Source organism: Lissotriton helveticus, chromosome 12 (genome assembly GCF_964261635.1).
Source record: "Lissotriton helveticus chromosome 12, aLisHel1.1, whole genome shotgun sequence".
NCBI lineage: Eukaryota > Metazoa > Chordata > Amphibia > Caudata > Salamandridae > Lissotriton > Lissotriton helveticus.
In genome coordinates, this window is record NC_136073.1 from 880,809,188 (window position 1) to 880,827,050 (window position 17,863).

The 17,863-nt window shown below is 43.3% G+C and overlaps 1 protein-coding gene across 1 annotated transcript in view; it reads right to left on the reverse strand.

The window, feature by feature from the left end:
- Nucleotides 1-17,863, reverse strand: part of LOC144799219 (phospholipid scramblase 2-like) — a 75,579-nt gene that overhangs the window by 17,970 nt on the left and 39,746 nt on the right. Inside the window, exons 3-4 of the mRNA XM_078670491.1 lie at nt 16,993-17,020; nt 1,109-1,287 (exon numbers count right to left, since the gene is read on the reverse strand). Coding sequence (XP_078526617.1) covers nt 1,109-1,287; nt 16,993-17,020 — 207 coding nt within the window. The remainder of the gene's footprint in view (nt 1-1,108; nt 1,288-16,992; nt 17,021-17,863) is intronic.

The window sequence follows — 17,863 nt, forward strand, 5'->3', positions numbered from 1 at the left end:
GGCTGAAGACGGCTGAAATGCCAGAAACCGGTCCTCGGAAGCTTGTTTCCGGTCCAGGGAAGGCATGGCTTGGCAGTTCGGGCTGGACTGTTCCCATGAGGCACAGGGTCAGACTGATTTGCATATGGCCATGTCTGAACTGGGGTGGGACAAGCAGGCAGCATCTGTTTGAGTCAAGGGAGCTGTGTATCTCAACTGTTGTGCTCAATATAGCTGTTTCAGTGCTGCAACTCTTGCTGAAACCGGACTGGTGTGAGTCGAGTACTTTGTTGCTGTCTAGGTGTTGGTGGAGTTGGGAGAGAACCCATTTCTAGAGGATTTTTGTTAAGGAAAAGAAGGTTGGTAACGGGTCTAAAGTTCTTGGGCTCGTTCTGGCCTGCATATGGTTTTTTTAACAGGGGGGGTGACTTGGCCTTGTTTTTTGGTAGTCAGGTATCAGCCCGTTGCTTAAGGAGCTGTTAGTGATCTTAGTCCATAGAGGGGTTAGGGTGCGATTGTGGTTTTTATCCAGAGCGGCAGGTAGTGTAACTGCGAGGTGGGGTGAGGGTTTGAAAACGGCAATCAGCATGGAGATGTCTTCTTCTGTGAGGGGTTTGAAGACCTTCCAACTCTTGAGTCTAGGAGATGGTCTTTGGTATTGGGTTGGTCTAGTTGTTAAAGGGGGAGGAGTCTCAGTTTTGGGGATTATGGAGTGAACTAAGATTGGCGTTATTTCTGTTTTGGGCAAAGAGTCGCTGGGTTGGGTGTGTGTGTGTGGGTCTAAGGAGAGCCGCATTTTGTTAATTTTCTCATTACTGAATTTGGTTTGGTAGTCACATTGTAGTTTAGAGGCATCAGGATTTTCTTTGGGAGGTTTAGAGGTTTGATTTCGAACGATGTTGAAGAGCTCTTCGGGGTGGTTTTAGGCTTTATCTGGGGTGTTTTGGAAGAAGGTGGCTTTCTCTTTGAGGATGAGTTTTTTGCAGGCGCTTATCACCAGATTCTGCCATTTTGACAAAACTAGATGTCACTGCTTAACATCAAAGGTATAAATCTTGGCACATGTATTTTGCGGGATGAGCCTAGAGTTATGCCTCTACCACAGGAGGCATCTGGGCTGGTAAATTACCTTTTCAGTCCAGCTAAGCGCAGGGAGGAGGAGGTGCAGCACATTCCTCTGGGAGTTGTCGTACACTCTGATGTCCAGCGCGGGGCCAAACACCTTTCTCTTCTCCTTGGCATGGAAGATCTTCTGGCTGACTGTGTTGAGGATCTCAAACTCACTGCTGTACAGGAACACGCTGAACCCTGGGGTAACACAAGAGTGGACTGTAAGAAGAGGGCACGAGTCCTAAGGAGGATAACACCACTCATACCCCCCCACACCAGCCCCCACCTCCAGTGTTACCTCTGCACTCATGTTGGGCGTCTACACCAGTGATCCAGGGACTGAGCAAAACCATTCGTGCGGGAAGTGTCTCTTCAGCCATTAGCCACTAATAAATACGTTAGGGGATGTCACCTTCCTGCACTTTGCTCAGGAAGTGGATGCCTGTTCTTTTGTGTGCTGTCGGTGCGATGCAAACAATATTACACGTAGACAGACGCATTTGAGATACATCAAGCTAACAAGTCTCAAATCTTTGACAGACCTGTCCTTTATCTACAAAGATAATAATTCAATACACAGTTAGACACTCATTTTGAGTCAGCCAGAACAGTATCCTTATTGAAATTCTTCTGTGGTTGAGACTGAGGTGCAGGTGTTCCCACAACCACACTTACCGTATGCGGGTACACTAGACCTAGTTTACCTGGTGGGCATCTGGACCAGGTAAAACCATCCTTGGATGTGAGACAGGCAGTTGGCACAGGTGTACCACACCTGACAACATCCTACAACATGGTAGGAACAATCAACGCTTCGCTCCAGCAGCCATGAATCTGCCCTGCTCCTGGTACCTTCCTGTCCCCCTGAACCTCACCCCGTGATACACATTGGCCGTGCACCTATGCATCACCTGCTTAGAGAAGATGGTAAATGGAGGAGAAAAGTCCTTGGAACCATGCAGAAAAGGAAAAGGACCATTAAACCTGGATCTGCATACCTATAGCAAATTCCAGGGCTTTACGCTTGTAATGCCTGGAGTTTGGGGGAAGGGTTTCGTATTTCTGGGCCTGTTATCCGCCCTTTAAAGGCCCAAGCAACTTGTAATTAGATCCTCAGCCAGTAAGTAAATCATTTAGTAATGTTAAGATAGACTTCGCATCGGAGTTACGCTTTTCCTGATGAAGGCCCTATAATTGATTCTAAAGGGTTGCAACGTATGTTGACGAGAGTCCACAACTGTAACAATTATAATTGATTGCATGTTTCGAGGGTTAACGTTTTACCTTTAACCTCTTTGCCGCGGGGGTGATTCCCCCACAGCGTGGGGGGGAGGGGAGAGGCAGCGCTGTGGTGCTCGTGACGAGCCCAGCTCGTCATGAGGCACAGTGGAGCTGTGCTCATGACGAGCTGGGCTTGTCACAACTCCGCCCACTGATTGATTCTCCCGCACAGGTGGGGAATCAATTGCGCGTGGAAGTACTGCGGCCATTATGATGAGCCCAGCTTGTCACGAGCACAGCTCCACTGTACCTCATGACGAGCTGGGCTCGTCAAAAGCATGGATGTGGTTAACACATTCATATCCGCAGGTTCCAAGTGAAGTACAGGGATAACCTATGATTATACTTAAAAGTGAATCAGGTAGTGCCCATAAGGAGAGTGTCTGAGTGAACTGTAAGTTAGGAAGAGCACACCTTCTCCAGGTCAGCCCAAAAGAGGACAACCAGGCTGAAACACTCAATGCAATGGTAAGCAACAAGAAAGGGACAGTCAGCCAAGCAAGCATGGCTTACATAGCAGCACTGCACTTTGTTGCAAGCAAGACTTCCTCCACTGCAACATCGAAAGAAGATTAAAAGTGTGGAGGTGACAGAGCTGAGCAGCAGAACATGTGTGTTATACTGCGATGTGTCCAAAAACTGCAGGAGTGGATGTCGAATGGGGATCCTGGGCAGACTGGGTATAAACAACTATTGCCAAAAAAGAGGAAAGGAGAAGGGGGAGAAGTGTTCGAGGGATTGACATCACTTCTGTTACTGACCTGTTGTGTCCTGCCAGTATGATCCTGTGTTCGTGTGGGACCGCGGGGGAGCGAATAATAATAATAATCCACATTTGTAAAGCGTGAACAATCACCCGTAAGGGTCTCTAGGCGCTGGGGGCAGTCGGGAAGATTAAGCAAGCTATTGCCCAGAGTCACATGGTGCTGGGCTAATCTGCTGCCGGGGATCGTAACCGTGAGCCCCCGGATTCTGGAGTCAGTCACCCTGGCCGCTGCACCACACCTCTTCCCCCATGAAGACTACATCCCCCTGTGTGATCCTGTGTTTGTTCGGGGCCACGGGGGAGCGAAGACTACAACCCCCAGCTCGCCCAGCGGGTGGAAGCCACCAATGCTGATTGAACATGCCCGGAGGTGTTTACAACCCGGCCAGGGTGCCTTACTGACCTGTTGTGTGCTGCCAGTGTAATCCTGTGCTCATGTGGGGCAGCGGGGGAGCGAAGACTACAACCCCCAGCTCGCCCAGTGGGAGGACACCGACAACGCTGATTGAACGTGCCAGGAGGTGCCTGTAACCCGGCTAGGGATCCCGCAGCCCAGGCCAAGCCCGGGCCAAGGGTGGGACTGTCTGCGGCCAGAAGAGACTGGGCTGGGCACATCTTCTTGGTCCGAGCTTCTGCTGATCGAAGTACAACACCATAGTCGGCAAACGAACACCAGCTGTGTAACACCAAGGACTGGAGAGGAGTAAGTCTGCCTTTACGTTTTTTTGGCCTGTGGAATACATATCCAGTAAAATGGGCAGAAGATGGGTGGGTGGCACAAAGCTAACAACTGAGCCCCCCAGTACTCCCAAGTGGACCACTATTGACAGCTTACTGGCCCATGCTGTTGGGGTATTATCTAAAGAAATTGATATAGCAGAGCGGCGCTTGTCCATTACTGCATCAGGCCAAACTGGGGGGATAGGAGGTAGTGGGGGCACCCAAAGTTTAACTTCCGCCAAAGAAAAGCTGGGCCTAGGTAATGACCAAGATGACCAGCCTGCTGGAGGCACAAGCAAATCACTTTGTCAGACTCCACCACCAATCGAATTACAGCTGGGACTAACCTATACCATCTCCGAATCAGCAACACCAAGAGCTGTTAAAGCCCCGAATGTGGTCCGCCAACGAGGAGCAAAAGGTAAAAGAAAGACTCTTGTTGACTCAAGAACTCCCGACAAACTATTTTTAACGGGGGGATCATGGACATAATTCTATGGACACCCATATATGGCCACCATTTTGGGACAAATTAACATCTGTTATTAGTAACCTATTAAGCCCACTTAAAGAAAGACTTTGTAGGGTGTAGGAGGTATTGAAAAAGCCAATATGGGCAGCCAAATGCAACAGGCCAAGAGACTCCCACCAATAGGCAATGGTCCGAATAATGTCATAAGGGGTCACCCCACACTCTGTTAGATTTGAAATGTTATTTCCGTAATGTACAGAATAAAAATGCTCCCTTTGCTATGCTTAAACTCTATTCCATGTTAAGTTAGCATTCGTGGCGCCATCTTTATTGCTGCCATCTTGTTCTGTAACTAAGATCAAGCTATTGTCTCATGTTATTTGCCTCAGCAGAAACCTGCTGGGATGCATTTGCATCTCCAAGGTTAGGCCTCACTGAAGCATCGGAAAGTTGCTTATTAACGCATACCTTTCCCTGAGATAGAGGATGCTCACACTATTCCAGCTGCATGCACAGACTGAATGACCTCGCCAAAGAGATAGTGTGTGCCTGGTCTCAGACTCTTAGCTCATCCTTTTGTGCCTACCTTTATTCAGTATTTGCCCAAGCTGTATTTTTCCATCAGGGGCGGGACTAGCGAGGTGTTGGAGAAGCTTATTCTATGTCACCAAGTGTTCTAAAGTCAGTCCCTCGACAGCCTTCCCATAGGGCTGGTCAGACTGGACTCCAGTGCAGTGTATTTACTAATAAACTAGTTTGTTTGTGCTCTCTACTGCGTCATCAACTCTTCATTTCTTGGAAGGCTAGAGGAGGTCGTGAGTGACCCGGGTGACCCTATTTGGGCCACTTCCTTCAGTTGGTGCAGGAACAAGGACTTCACCAGGTGATCCATCCCACCCGTAGTCAGGCTGTGGGGTCGGGGTTGCATCCGGTCGGATGAGCGGATTGGGGTTCCCCATGTGATAGAGCCTGGTTCTCGCGGCTGCCCAGCTTGTCTGATCGGCCGGCTCCTCGTCTAGTAGTCCTCTCAGCTGGGGTCCTGAAAAGGAAAAACCCTTGGATCTGACCATTTGGTCCGAAGTCGGCCTTGGAGAATAATCTTGTTTGACCTGTGTGCACCAGGTGAGTTCATCTTGATATTTAGTAAGTGCAGCGCCGTCTTGGTTAACTTGGTGGGTCTGTGGACCCTTGTGATACAGAGTGGACATTAGTGTGCTCCCACAAGACCTAGTTACCATAAATTTGCCACCTGCTAGTTGTCCATATGCGGCTGTTCTAGTTAATGTCCCGCCTCTAAAACCAGGGGTTAGAGAAACCACAGAATGTCTGAAGAATAAGGTGGTTGATTGGCTTAGCAACAGACATTTATTTTCCCCTAGTAGAGCACATGAAATCTTGCTCACAAGGAAAGTGGGGTGGATTGGGCCTCTGGAAAAAAACCTTGGGGGTTAACGTATTATAATTAATTTTAAGAGCACAAGAACTGGCAGTGGTTACCACAAAACAACAGGGGCATTACCAATGGAGACACCAGACGTGAGCATACTCCCACTGTTTTTTTTTTACTGTCACTTGAGGGGCTTAGGCCAATGCCACACTGGTGTATCGAGCTTTCAAATAGAGAGGGCCCCCCAAAGCTTGTATCCGCCCGTGGACTGAAATTTACAATTCCCAACAGATATGAAATGCTGAGTAGACTAGATGATAATGAATAACTTAGCACTGATCCAAGCCAGCTGGCGACTCCAGGGATCACCAGAGCAGGTATTATACAAGAGATTCCATAGCCAACCAGATAATACAGCGATCCCGAAAGTCTGTACACTTTCCATGCAGGCACCCTCCATTTGCGGGATGGTAGTAGCTAAATGCGATAAGACAATCAGTGATGATAACCTTAGTACCCCTAAAAGAGTATCAATTACTTACCCGGCAGAACTGCCCCATACAGAAGGGTTTGAGTTTGCAACTTGGAACGTGAATGGACTAGCAAAGAAGGCTGCAAATATTGATTGGGTCAACTCCATTACTGGTTATGACATTAAATGTCTACAAGAAATCTGGTGTATAAGTCTGGGACATGTGGAGGGATATTCCTCACACTTCCTAGCAACCATAGGATCACAGGCTGAATGAGAAAAAAGGGGCTACAAACACGTATTTCCAATAAAATCTCCATTAATGTTAAAATGGTTGCATCCGTGGGCCCCCATGCACAAATGTTGTGGTTAAGTAAAAAGAGGGGGAAAGACCTGATAATTGTAAATTTCTATGACAATATTTTTGACTCTACACGTGGTAATGTGGTAAAAGCTCTTGATCATGGCTTAGAAACCTTTTTATCTCCAATCAATACGGAGTATGTTTTACTGTGGGCAGGAGATTTTAATCTATAGGCATGCAAGGTACTTGATAACAAGGCATGTGGCCACATATACAAGGATGGAGAGGGAAATTAAATTTTTTACCACAACGACCATGGGGAAGCACTAAATCAGATGATCACTAAATATGATTTTCAACTTCTTGGGGGGAGGGGAGGGGGGTGCTGTGATCCGAATGGGGATTTAGCCACAACTTTTATATGGAGAAATCAAATCTATACTCCATTATAGATCATGTATTAGTCTCCGCCCCTGCTGTTTACATGTGTGGCAACCTTAGTGTTGCACCCTCCTTATTTAGTGATCATAATCTGCTTAAACTAACTTTCTTCCTCTGGGGCAAAAGGAATGATGTATTTGATTTAGCAAACCACATTGACCCGGTTAGAACAAATGGGGTTAGAATTAAATGGACGGGTGTTTACCCATGCTTGATTATGAGGAAAATAGTACTTTCTAATCACAGGGAAATAACTTATTGTCTCCAGGATGAAATCCACCCACTATTAGTGACTAAGAATTTCTGTTCCATCGTAAATTCCATCAAATCACTTTTAACAAAGAACCCTGGGCCCTCATGTAACAAAGAAAAGCGGTGGTTTGATGGTACTTGCACTAAAGCTTTACAAATCTTAAAGCATGTCTTGTCTAAATCACCACGAGATTCTACAGCATGAGTACAAAATAGCTATATCCGCCGGGAAAAAGACACTCAAGGATGAGGCATGGAAAAACTTGGCTATCACTGCAAAAACTAAGAATAACAAACTTTTCTGGGATACATTAAATGCTCCCTTTCTGAAGAGTGCTAATACCCCAGAATTCGGTTATTTAGTTTCTTCAGATAACTGGATGAAACATTTTCAGAAATTTTTAACAATAACAGGGAGATGATGGGAGGGTGTGAGTGGCAACTATGAGAGGGAAGACATCTCCCTCTGAATATCACTAATGAGAAGTCCTCCAGGCAATTCAGGCGAGTGCCGGGGGTCAGGCCCCATGTCCGAATGGTGTCCCAGTTGATGTGTTTAAATTTGCCCCTGTATTATGGGCACCCACCCTAATGTGAGTGTTTAATTCAGCTGCCACTGATATAATCCCACAGACATGGCGAGAATCCATCACCATACCCATATTTAAAAAGTGGATAAAACAGACCCTAGAAACTATCGTCCCATCCCACTTTTAGACACTGCCTTGAAAGTGCTGAGCAGGGTTTTGCAGCTAAGACTCGAGGAATGGGCACTGGAGTACTCGGTTTTAACCCTGGTGCAGTTTGGGTTCAGGAAACGACTTGGGATCATTGAGCAATGCACTAATTTAGAGCTACTTATCGGCAAGTATAATAGGGCAAAGGCAGGTACCATATATTTATGCTTTGCAGATTTAAGTAGTGCATTTGATCTGGCCGATCATAATTTATGCTGGCCAACCCTGATCTCTATGGGAGCACCAAAGGCGAGTATTGGGTTTCTCTCTCGTCAGTACGACAACTTAACAAGTCAAGGTCGTTTTGGCCCTCAGGGGGAATGTTCATCTAAATTTAAAGTTGGACGGGGAAAATGCAAGGATGCGTGTTAGCACCAATTTTATTCTCCTTTTTATTAATTGGCTAGATAATTATCTACAGACAATACAGGCCATTTGCCCCATGGTGGCTGTTTTATTATATGCGGACAACGATGTACTTTTAGCAAGAACTCCGGGAGGCCTCCAGAGACTGATGGATGCGTTTTCAGCATTTATGACACAAAGGAAAATGGTAATTAATCAATCAAAAAGATTTACCATGGTCTGTGGGCCTAAACCAAAACCCCGCAAAACTTTTTTTATTGACAGTACCCCAATGAATACCATTAATTCCTTTTGCTATCTTGGCATTTTATTTTCGGATAACAGCTCCTGGTCCCAACATATTTTAAACACCAGATCTATAATGAGCAGGGTAATCCAGGGAATTTTTAAATTTTCTTCCAAATTTGGGAATCGACCTATTAACGAGCTAGTAGCTATATATAAAGTGAAAGGAGCAAGGATAGCCCTTTCCTGGGCAGGTCTTTGGGGCCACGTAAAAAGCAAACGTATGAAAACTGTTTCCTGAAACGTTTACTATCTTCAAATTCTATTGCACATCACAAGGTGGGTCTCCAGTTTTTAGAAGAGCTTTTATTGGGCAGACCACTGTTATTGTGGGACTCAATTTGGAAAAGGGAAGCAACTGCTTTTACCAAATCAATTATTTTAGATTCTCTTAATTTGCACGATGCACAAAAAATTCTGTGGTTATTATATATTAATTCCTCTTTAGAAACAATGTTTAAGATACCAATATGGTCAGAGACATCAAAACTATTGTCCCATACAAAGAAGGAGATCAGAGACTCCTATTTACAATATAGACTGGATTTGAGATCATAGGTTGAGTGGAATAAACCTACTGTCACCCTATACACATTGTATAGGTTACCGGAGGATGTATGACATTACAACGCATGCTTTTACATCGCATGCTTTTACAACGCGGTTTTTACAACGCATACCATCACAACGCATAGTGCTTTTAGGCGCTGGATAGTGACTTGTTTAATTTAATATTCCAACTCCAGTCCCCGTGGATAGTAGGGAAGGTGTCGGATAGTACATTAAACCTATTCCCTATCCAGGAATGGAAGTTTGGCCTAATCAGCAGTTGCAGTGTGGCTGTTCTCGTTGACCGGAAGAGGAGGTGCAAGCCGAGACCGCGGACCGCGGAGATCGTTGTAGGTGGAGACGCCGAGTGGTGGCTGAGGCCGATAGCTGAGGCAGCCGAGAAAAGCCGAGAAAAAAACACCCATCAACGCCGTAGCCCGCACCCGCTTGCACCGAGGCGAGGCGGGGGAGCCGCGGACCGCGGAGATTGCAGCAAGGGGAAACGCTGGGCATCAGCTACTGTCGGGTGCCAGCTGATGCTGCCGCGGTCAAAAAAAGAAAATAAAAAAGCACCGTAATACACGGGAGAGGGGCAGGAGAGGAGGGTGTCGGAGCGGGCTGTTGGAGCGAGCTGAGAGCGTTGGTGGAGCGCCGGTGCGATCAAAAGCCGGCATACCGCATCACACCGCACCACACCGTGAAACTAAAGCCAGGTGTGAGTCGTGACTCGTGAGCTGGGAGTGTTGGTGGAGCTCTAACACTGGAGCCGAGAGCGATGGTGGAGCTCTAAAGTGCTCGAAAGCCCAGAGGCGTTGTGGTATTTCTAAAAGCTAAACTAAAAGCCCTGAGGCACCTCGCGCTGTTTTCATCTCGGAAGCCCAGAGGATTTCATTACAGCTCCGCGACGCACCGCCCTGCATAAGTTCAAGCAGAAGCAGGAGCCGGGTTTCGGGAGCAGGCTGAGAGCTGCTCCCAGGCTGGGAGCTACTCTCAGGCTGAGTCGGTACTCGGAGCCTTGAAGTACCGCATCACACCATCACACCAGTGCCGGACGCCAGACACAGAAGCAATTAAACAAACAGAAGCATATTGATAACATAAGTGAATCTGCGCTGAGGAATTGTGCTGTTCGTGGATACGGCGAGGACTGCTGTGCTTCTACGCGCTTGTGTGGATTTTGGAGCCCGTGTGCTCTACCTGTGAATCTCCGTGGTTGCTGAGGGAGAGAGGCGTTGAACTACTCCAGCGGGAGCGGGACTGCGAGGCCCAGAGGTGCTAGCGCTTGATCATCGCGTGCACCTGGTGCCTCTTCCCGCCCCCTCCTCCTCCTACTTAGTTTCGTCACTTGACGCGAATGCGAATGCGAATGCGGGACGCGCGCGGACAGAAGCGCGAACGAAGAGCGGGCCCTCTATGGCCCTCAGTGGCTGAGGTAGGCTGGGCTGGGCCCCGTCATTTTACATTTTACGTTAGTTTATTGGGAGTGCCAACGTGTGATGCTCTAAAGGAGATATCTTTGAATACTGACGAGCAATCATCATTTGCATCTCTAAGGATTCGTCATAAGAAACAGTTATTGTTATATATATATCATCTGAACTATATTTTGCTGCCTGGTTACTTCTCCGTTTATGATGACTGCAAAGAAATTACGCTCCGGAAGAGTTCTAGGGGGGAGGTCATGTATAAAAACTAGATCTAACCCCCTCAGGAATAAATATGACAACGGTGTGCTAATGAAAGGACAGATGCAGATTCTGAAATTATGGGAAAAACCCGTTGATAAGTCTTTGGCAATCCCGGAAATCGCTGGTTCTGAGATGGTGCCTTTGGTGGGTGCTCCGCCTGTTGTGGAAAAAGTTTCCATCTCTGAGTCAGCCTCTATGCATCTTTTGTTCCCCCAGCCAAAATCTATTGTGGCTAACCTTCCAGTATGCACTTCAGGGGGAGAGCAGTCGGATAATAAGACAACTGATATGAATGCACCTATATTTAACATTCCTACTGGTGCAGAATGTCCTGACGTGGCTATAAAAGGAGAATCGTTCTTGTCTAGTATTGACCTTGAACTATGTGGTCGCTATGTGGAGGATGGAAATCTGATTCATTTGAATCCCAGTAAGACGACAATGGGAGCCACGCCGTCAGGATTATTGCTATATAGTAGTACTCCCTCTATAACATCTAATGATATTCCTTCTTTGCAGAATGACTCTAGGAATTCTCTACTTAATCTATCCGGTATCTGCCCTCTTGCCGCTTCTGGGTTACCGAAGGATGATAGACCTATCTCTGACTGTTTGATAGTATTAGAACATTTATTGGCTTCCATATTGTCTTTACTGAGCAAATTTGTTGGGAACTCTGACTGCACCTTGGACTCAGTTACACAGATATTGAAAGTATTACTGGCAAAAAGTACAGAAAATGGTTTTATGCCTGCTCCGGAGATTGTTTTACAGAATACTTTGGATAGTAATAACTTATCGAAAAAAAATGCTCCTGCAGGTATGCCAGTAGTAGTTAACAAACATGAGGCCTTAGGGATGCCTATTCCATCTGTATCAAATATCATGAAGGTATCAGACCCTACCCTACAGGAAGAAAGTTTGTTGGATGTGGACCTAGATGCGGGAAATGAGTTATTCCCAATTTTCACCCTTGTAAAAAAGGAGACTGAAGTGAATTCTGATGTAAATGGAAAAGATAATAAAAGTAGAAAGAAGAAAGGGAAAAATAGGAATCCTGTTCGTAAGTACAAGAAGAAAAAACAGAGGCAAATCATTTTCCGAAAACATACCAACAATGAAGACCTTAATGTTGCAGATATTGAAGATAAATCTTTATTGGACATTTTTTCTAATAAGGCGGCTGATTGTACTAATGGTTCTGTAGCCAATTGTTCACCTAATATCTGTGCCAATGCTGGGGAAGTCCCTCATCAAGAGGACTATTCAGTATTGCCCAGTGTTCCAATTGAAGAAATGACAAGAATTATGCCTACTGTACCAGGGGTCCTTAACCCCTCAGTGACAGGGGTCCTTAACCCCTCAGCGCCTATCTTTCAATTGCCGGTTGACGCTGCTACAAATCCTTCCTCTTTACAGTTTAAAGTTTCTAATTCTTATGTGGATACCCTGACTTTGGACTTTTTGCCCTTATTTGACTCTGATTTATACCTAAACAGGTCATGGTTGCTTAATTGTTTTAAGGATATTGAAAGCTTAAAACTTATTCAGTCAAATGACATTGACTTGGTTTCCTTAGTAAGGTATGAAAATGGGCTACGCATACGGGCGAAATTCTACTCTACAATAATAGCTAATCTGGTATTACAACAGGCAGAATCGTTTCAATGTAGAGGGATTGATGTGTTACCCTTTTCACATACGGGAAAGGATATTCTCCCTAGAGAAGGGGCCACAAAGTTGGGTATTAGGCAGGAGAATATGTCCAAATCCAATAAAGATTTACAAATCAGGGTCTCAAGAGGTAAACGTATGGTTTCCCAGATTTTACCTTCCCCCTTGAACATGATTGCTCCTATAACGGAGGATAATCATCAGTGGAACTGGCTTCCAGGAGTCTTGTCTAATAATATTTCGGATAATCCAAGACGGTTTCAACATCTTTAGCAGCCAATTAAAAGTTATATCCTGGAATGCAGCAGGGTTGTATAATAGACCGCAGAAACTTGATTTTTTATTTTCTTTACATGCGGATGTGATATGCATTCAAGAATCCTGGTGTAAAAATATTTTGTATGGTGGAAAAGATTACTTTGTGCTTGAGGCAGCAGCTACGCCAGCTAAAAAAGGTCTCGCAAAGGGGGGAATTGCCTGCCTCCTGTCTAATGCATTCCAATGGCAATTTTCCCATTATGTTGACACAAGTAACCTTTTTCAAGCTATAACTATTAATAATTTATCCAGTCTAGGCAGCCAGCATTCTCTAGTAATCATTAATGCATACATTCCGCCTGAAGATGGTTTTAACACTGTATTGAAGCAAATGTTTTCGTATGTTAAGCATCTATTAGAACTTGACCAGCCTCCTTACATTTTACTTGTGGGCGATCTGAATAGCAAAGTGTCTAACTCAAGTATAGATTTGTTTAGAAATAAGTTTAAAGAAGAGGCATTTAATATACCCCAATCTATCTTTCCAATTAAATTAAAAACTAGCAAAAGAGGAAAGATAATGTTACAAGAACGTAGTTATCTAGAGGGGTTAATTGTAAATGGTAGGATGCCATCTGATACCCCTGCTAAATTTACTCATAAGTCCCCTAAGGGTGAATCCATCCTTGACTATGTAATTACGGACTATGACTCTTTTTCCCTTATTCAGGATATAATGGTCTCTCAAACTCCTATGAGCGATCATAACGTGATCAGTATAACTCTTTTATTACAACCCCTGGTCACGAATTCCTGGTCTTTAAGCACTGGAGGAGTTTCTTTTCTTTGTAAGTCCGGTAGATGTTTTTGGAATTCGACGATTATGAAGGGTTTGCAAACTATTCTTGCTCAAACCTTACTTGAATTAAAAGAATGGCAGGGTATGGAATTTTTCCACTTTGAAAACCTTAAGAAAAAGCTTACTGCGACTGCAAAGAAGCCTAGACATTCCGGGAAAGAGACTTTTGTTCCTAGTTTATTAGTGCCACTAAATAAAGAAATAAATAAATTAGTGAGGCAACAATTTCTGTTTAGATCCACGGAAACTTCTAATAAGTTATCCTTACTAAAGAGAAGGAGGACCAGAGTGAGAGCAAAATTAAAAAAAGAAAAAGAAGACTCTCTCTGGATTAGCTTAAGGGAGGCTTCTGTTTATGGTAAATCTAGAGAATTCTGGTCCATAATTGGCAAGGGATGTGGTACAAGAACCTCCCCTATTCCCATTTCTATTCCTGAAGATGTTTGGTGCTCATTTATATTGAATCTGTATGCATAAAATGGCGTAGAGGGTGAGGATAGTGATTCCGTATGGGACTGTAGGTTTGCTATGAATCCTCCTTCTGAGAAATCCATTGCTTCGGCGATTAAGAGTATGCGCTCTTCCGGAGCAATGGGACCAGATGAGTTGCCCATTTCAGTACTGAAGCAGGATGTTTCTACTTGGAGCAGGATTCTTTTCCCTTTGTTTAAAGCATGTTTTTTACTTAGATCAGTTCCTACATCCTGGAAGGGAAGTATATTAATACCCTTATTCAAGAAGGGAGAGCGGGACAAACCCATGAACTATCGTTTGATAGCTCTACTGGATGCTGTCGGAAAAGTTTTTGCTAAATGTCTTTTAATATTAATCTCGGATTGGGTGGACGCAAATAATATTTTACCTTTGGAACAGACTGGGTTCCGTAAAAAGCATGGTACACTTGATAACTTGACTGCTCTTCAAGTGATTACGGACAAATATGTACGAGTCCGGGGAGGTGGAGTATACGCAGCATTTATAGATTTCTCCACAGCGTTTGACAAGGTGGATCGTCCAACGCTGTGGAGAAAGCTTGCTAAAATGGGTATGCCGCCCCTTCTACTGGAACATGTAAGATCTCTTCACTCGAATACCTGGTGCAAGGTGTTGCAGGGCGGAGAAAGGGGCCTTTCTCAGAGCATCCCATCCTTAAACGGGTTAAAACAGGGGTGTTTATTGGACCCCATGTTGTTTTCTCTATATACTGCGGACCTACCTGCTTTTATTGCTGCAGGCGTTGGTTTAGCTCCGGTAGTTGGAGGTTCATCCATCTCTGTTTTAATGTATGCGGATGATATCCTCATTTTAGACTTAACTCCTAAGGGCCTGTCTAATCGCCTGCAAGCTTTACATTTATTTGCAGAAGCACATTTTATGAAGATTAATATCTCTAAAAGCAAAATCATGTGCATCACTGGAAGAAAAAAATGTAGATCTGTAAACTTCGGATGGGCTATAGGAGGCCAGAGATTAGAGGTAGTTAAAACGTACACATTTTTAGGTAAAATAATCTCGGCAAACCTAAGCGAAAAACCCCATATTGAACACAATTCGTGTAAGGCATTGGCTCATGGTATGGTGTTATGTTCACTGTACTCTGCCACAGGGAAAAGACACTTTGCCCGATTTTTGGAAGTGTATAGAGCAAAAATCCCTGCAACTCTGCTTTATGGAATAGAACTGGTGGAGTTAAGACATTGGGGTTTTTTGCAGTTAATGGAGGGAAAGGTTCTAAGAAGAATTTCCTCCTTTAATACAGCTTGCTCAGTGTCCGCATGCAGGCTGGAATTTGGCCTTCGGAGCTGCTGGGTACAGGGGTTGATTGCCCTGGTAAGATGGGTGGCATGTTTGGCTAGAGATGAATTGGGTTCCTTACGGGCATACATTAAAAAGGAACTGCTGGGCAATCTAAATGAGTTTTCATTAATAGTAAAAAAATTTAGAAAAGCTGTAGCATTGTTAGAGCTGGATGAAAATACTTTGTGCTTACTTTCTCCCTCTCAACTAAAGTCTCAGCTGAAACATGCATCTTGGGAACTCTGCTTTAAATTGGATATGATTGCCTTACATGAAAAGAAGGGTGGTGAGTTACTCCTAAGCTCGTATTCTATAAAGCAGGCCCAGCAGTATGTCTCATGGAATATTCCTCATCGAGTGCTAAGGCTATGGTACCTTTTACGACACGATCTGCTTCCTTTAAATTCTCTTTTAGCAAAATGGTATGGAACATCTCCCATATGTAATTTTTGTAATAAGGCAGTGCAAGACCGAAATCATGTTCTGTTTACTTGTCCTACACTACGTCCATTACGTTCTAAATGGTTGAGATCTATTTGTCTTCAGTTGGGAATTTTAAATGTAAATTCTTTTTTTTATGCCCTTTATTGTCCACCCAATGAAATGTTTTGCTTCAAATTTTTAATTTTTTAAAGAGTTTTTTAAACATTTATTAATGAATCCTGTAGATGCTATTTGTTGATTCTTCTGTCAGTGTTCATGTTGTGATCCCTCAATTGGTTCTTTTCTTTCTTCTTTGTGTATTATTGTAGAATTTTATTGTATATTTTGGTGTATAGTTTTGTGATTGATATATGTGGCCCTCTTTTGAGAGCCAAAAACATAATAATAAACTTTGAACTATTCCCTATCCTAGAGCGCCCCCCAGCGCAATGCGTTGCAATGGTTTGCGTTGTAAAAGTTGCATTGTAAAGGCACTGCATGGTAAAAGTTGCGTTGTAAAGGTTGTTTACCGTACCGGAGGATGCTAATAATTACTTGTCATATGTGACCTATGTCCACCTCAGTTTTGTGCTACTAAGATTGTGATGTGGCATTGTTCATCACCTTGTAGCATTTTCAAAAATGAGGACTCATCCATCCGATGTGGAACCATGTGCGTGCGATAACAAAAGTAAACAGAGCACATTGCACTTTATATTGTTTTGTAACTTTTATCATAATTTTAGGTACTTTTATGTTAAACCATTGTTTGTCGCCCATAACATTAGGTCCCAAAAGGTAGCAATGATATTCCTGGTGACACTAGGTGTCCCCCTGATATGTTACAACGTTGCCCTGTTTATTCTGAAATCGATCAATTGAGGAAAAGAATCCAACTACAGTATAAAAAAATTAATTGATTTTACTAATCTCGTTGTTGATTTCCCTCTATGAAATCAACAACGAGATTAGTAAAATCAATTAATTTTATGGGAGCAAATGTTCTGGCCTCGATATTTTTGCAAAACAAAGTTTTTGTAGGTGATATTCTGACATGCAACTGGACTCGAGTACATGAGCCTTTATTTGCAGTCTCTGTATTTATATGTGCTTTGTCTTAGTGTGCATAAGTCACTTCGTCTGTGTCAAGTAAAATGAAAAAATGTACTCACTCTTCTGATGGATTAGAATCTGGTCCACCTGCAGAGGGTAAAAAACACAGAACTTAGTCTTGAGAGCACTAACTGACGGCATAACACACTGAGTGAAGAACTAGCCACTTTCACTGATGCACCCATTCATTTGTTCATTCATCCAGGCATTCATTTATGTATGCAGGCACGTATTTATTTATTCATTCATGTACGAATTTAATTATTTATTCATCCACACATTAATATATGTATGCATGTATTTGTTTATTTATTCATCCACACATTCATTTATGTATGCCTGTATTTGTTTATTTATTTATCCACACATTAATTTATGTATGCATTTATTTGTTATTTATTCATCCACTCATTCATTCATGTATGTATGCATGTATTGATACATTCATTCATACACTCATTTGTGTATGCATGTATTTATTTATTTTTTCATCAACTCATTCATTTATGTATGCAAATTTTTAACATAGCTATCTTTTTGACTGCAGCAGTCAGAATACTGAAAAAAAGAAGTACCGCTATTAATTAGTATATTTTAAATTTAATTAATTATTCCTGTGTATTTTTATGATTTAGAATTTGATCTATCTGTATTTTGTGATGATTGTGTTTTTGTAATATTTCTAAGGATTTTTTATTGTGTTAGTATGCTTTTAAATAACCGAATAAAGTGAATTTGACTGACTGACTGACTGTATGCATGTATGTATTTATTTATTTCATTCATCCACTCATTTGTTTATGTATACATGCATGCATATATTATTAATTCATCCACTCATTCAATTATGTGTGAATTTATTTATTTATTCATAGACTCATTCATTCATGTATGACTGTATTCATTCATTCGTTTATGTGTTTTGCAAAG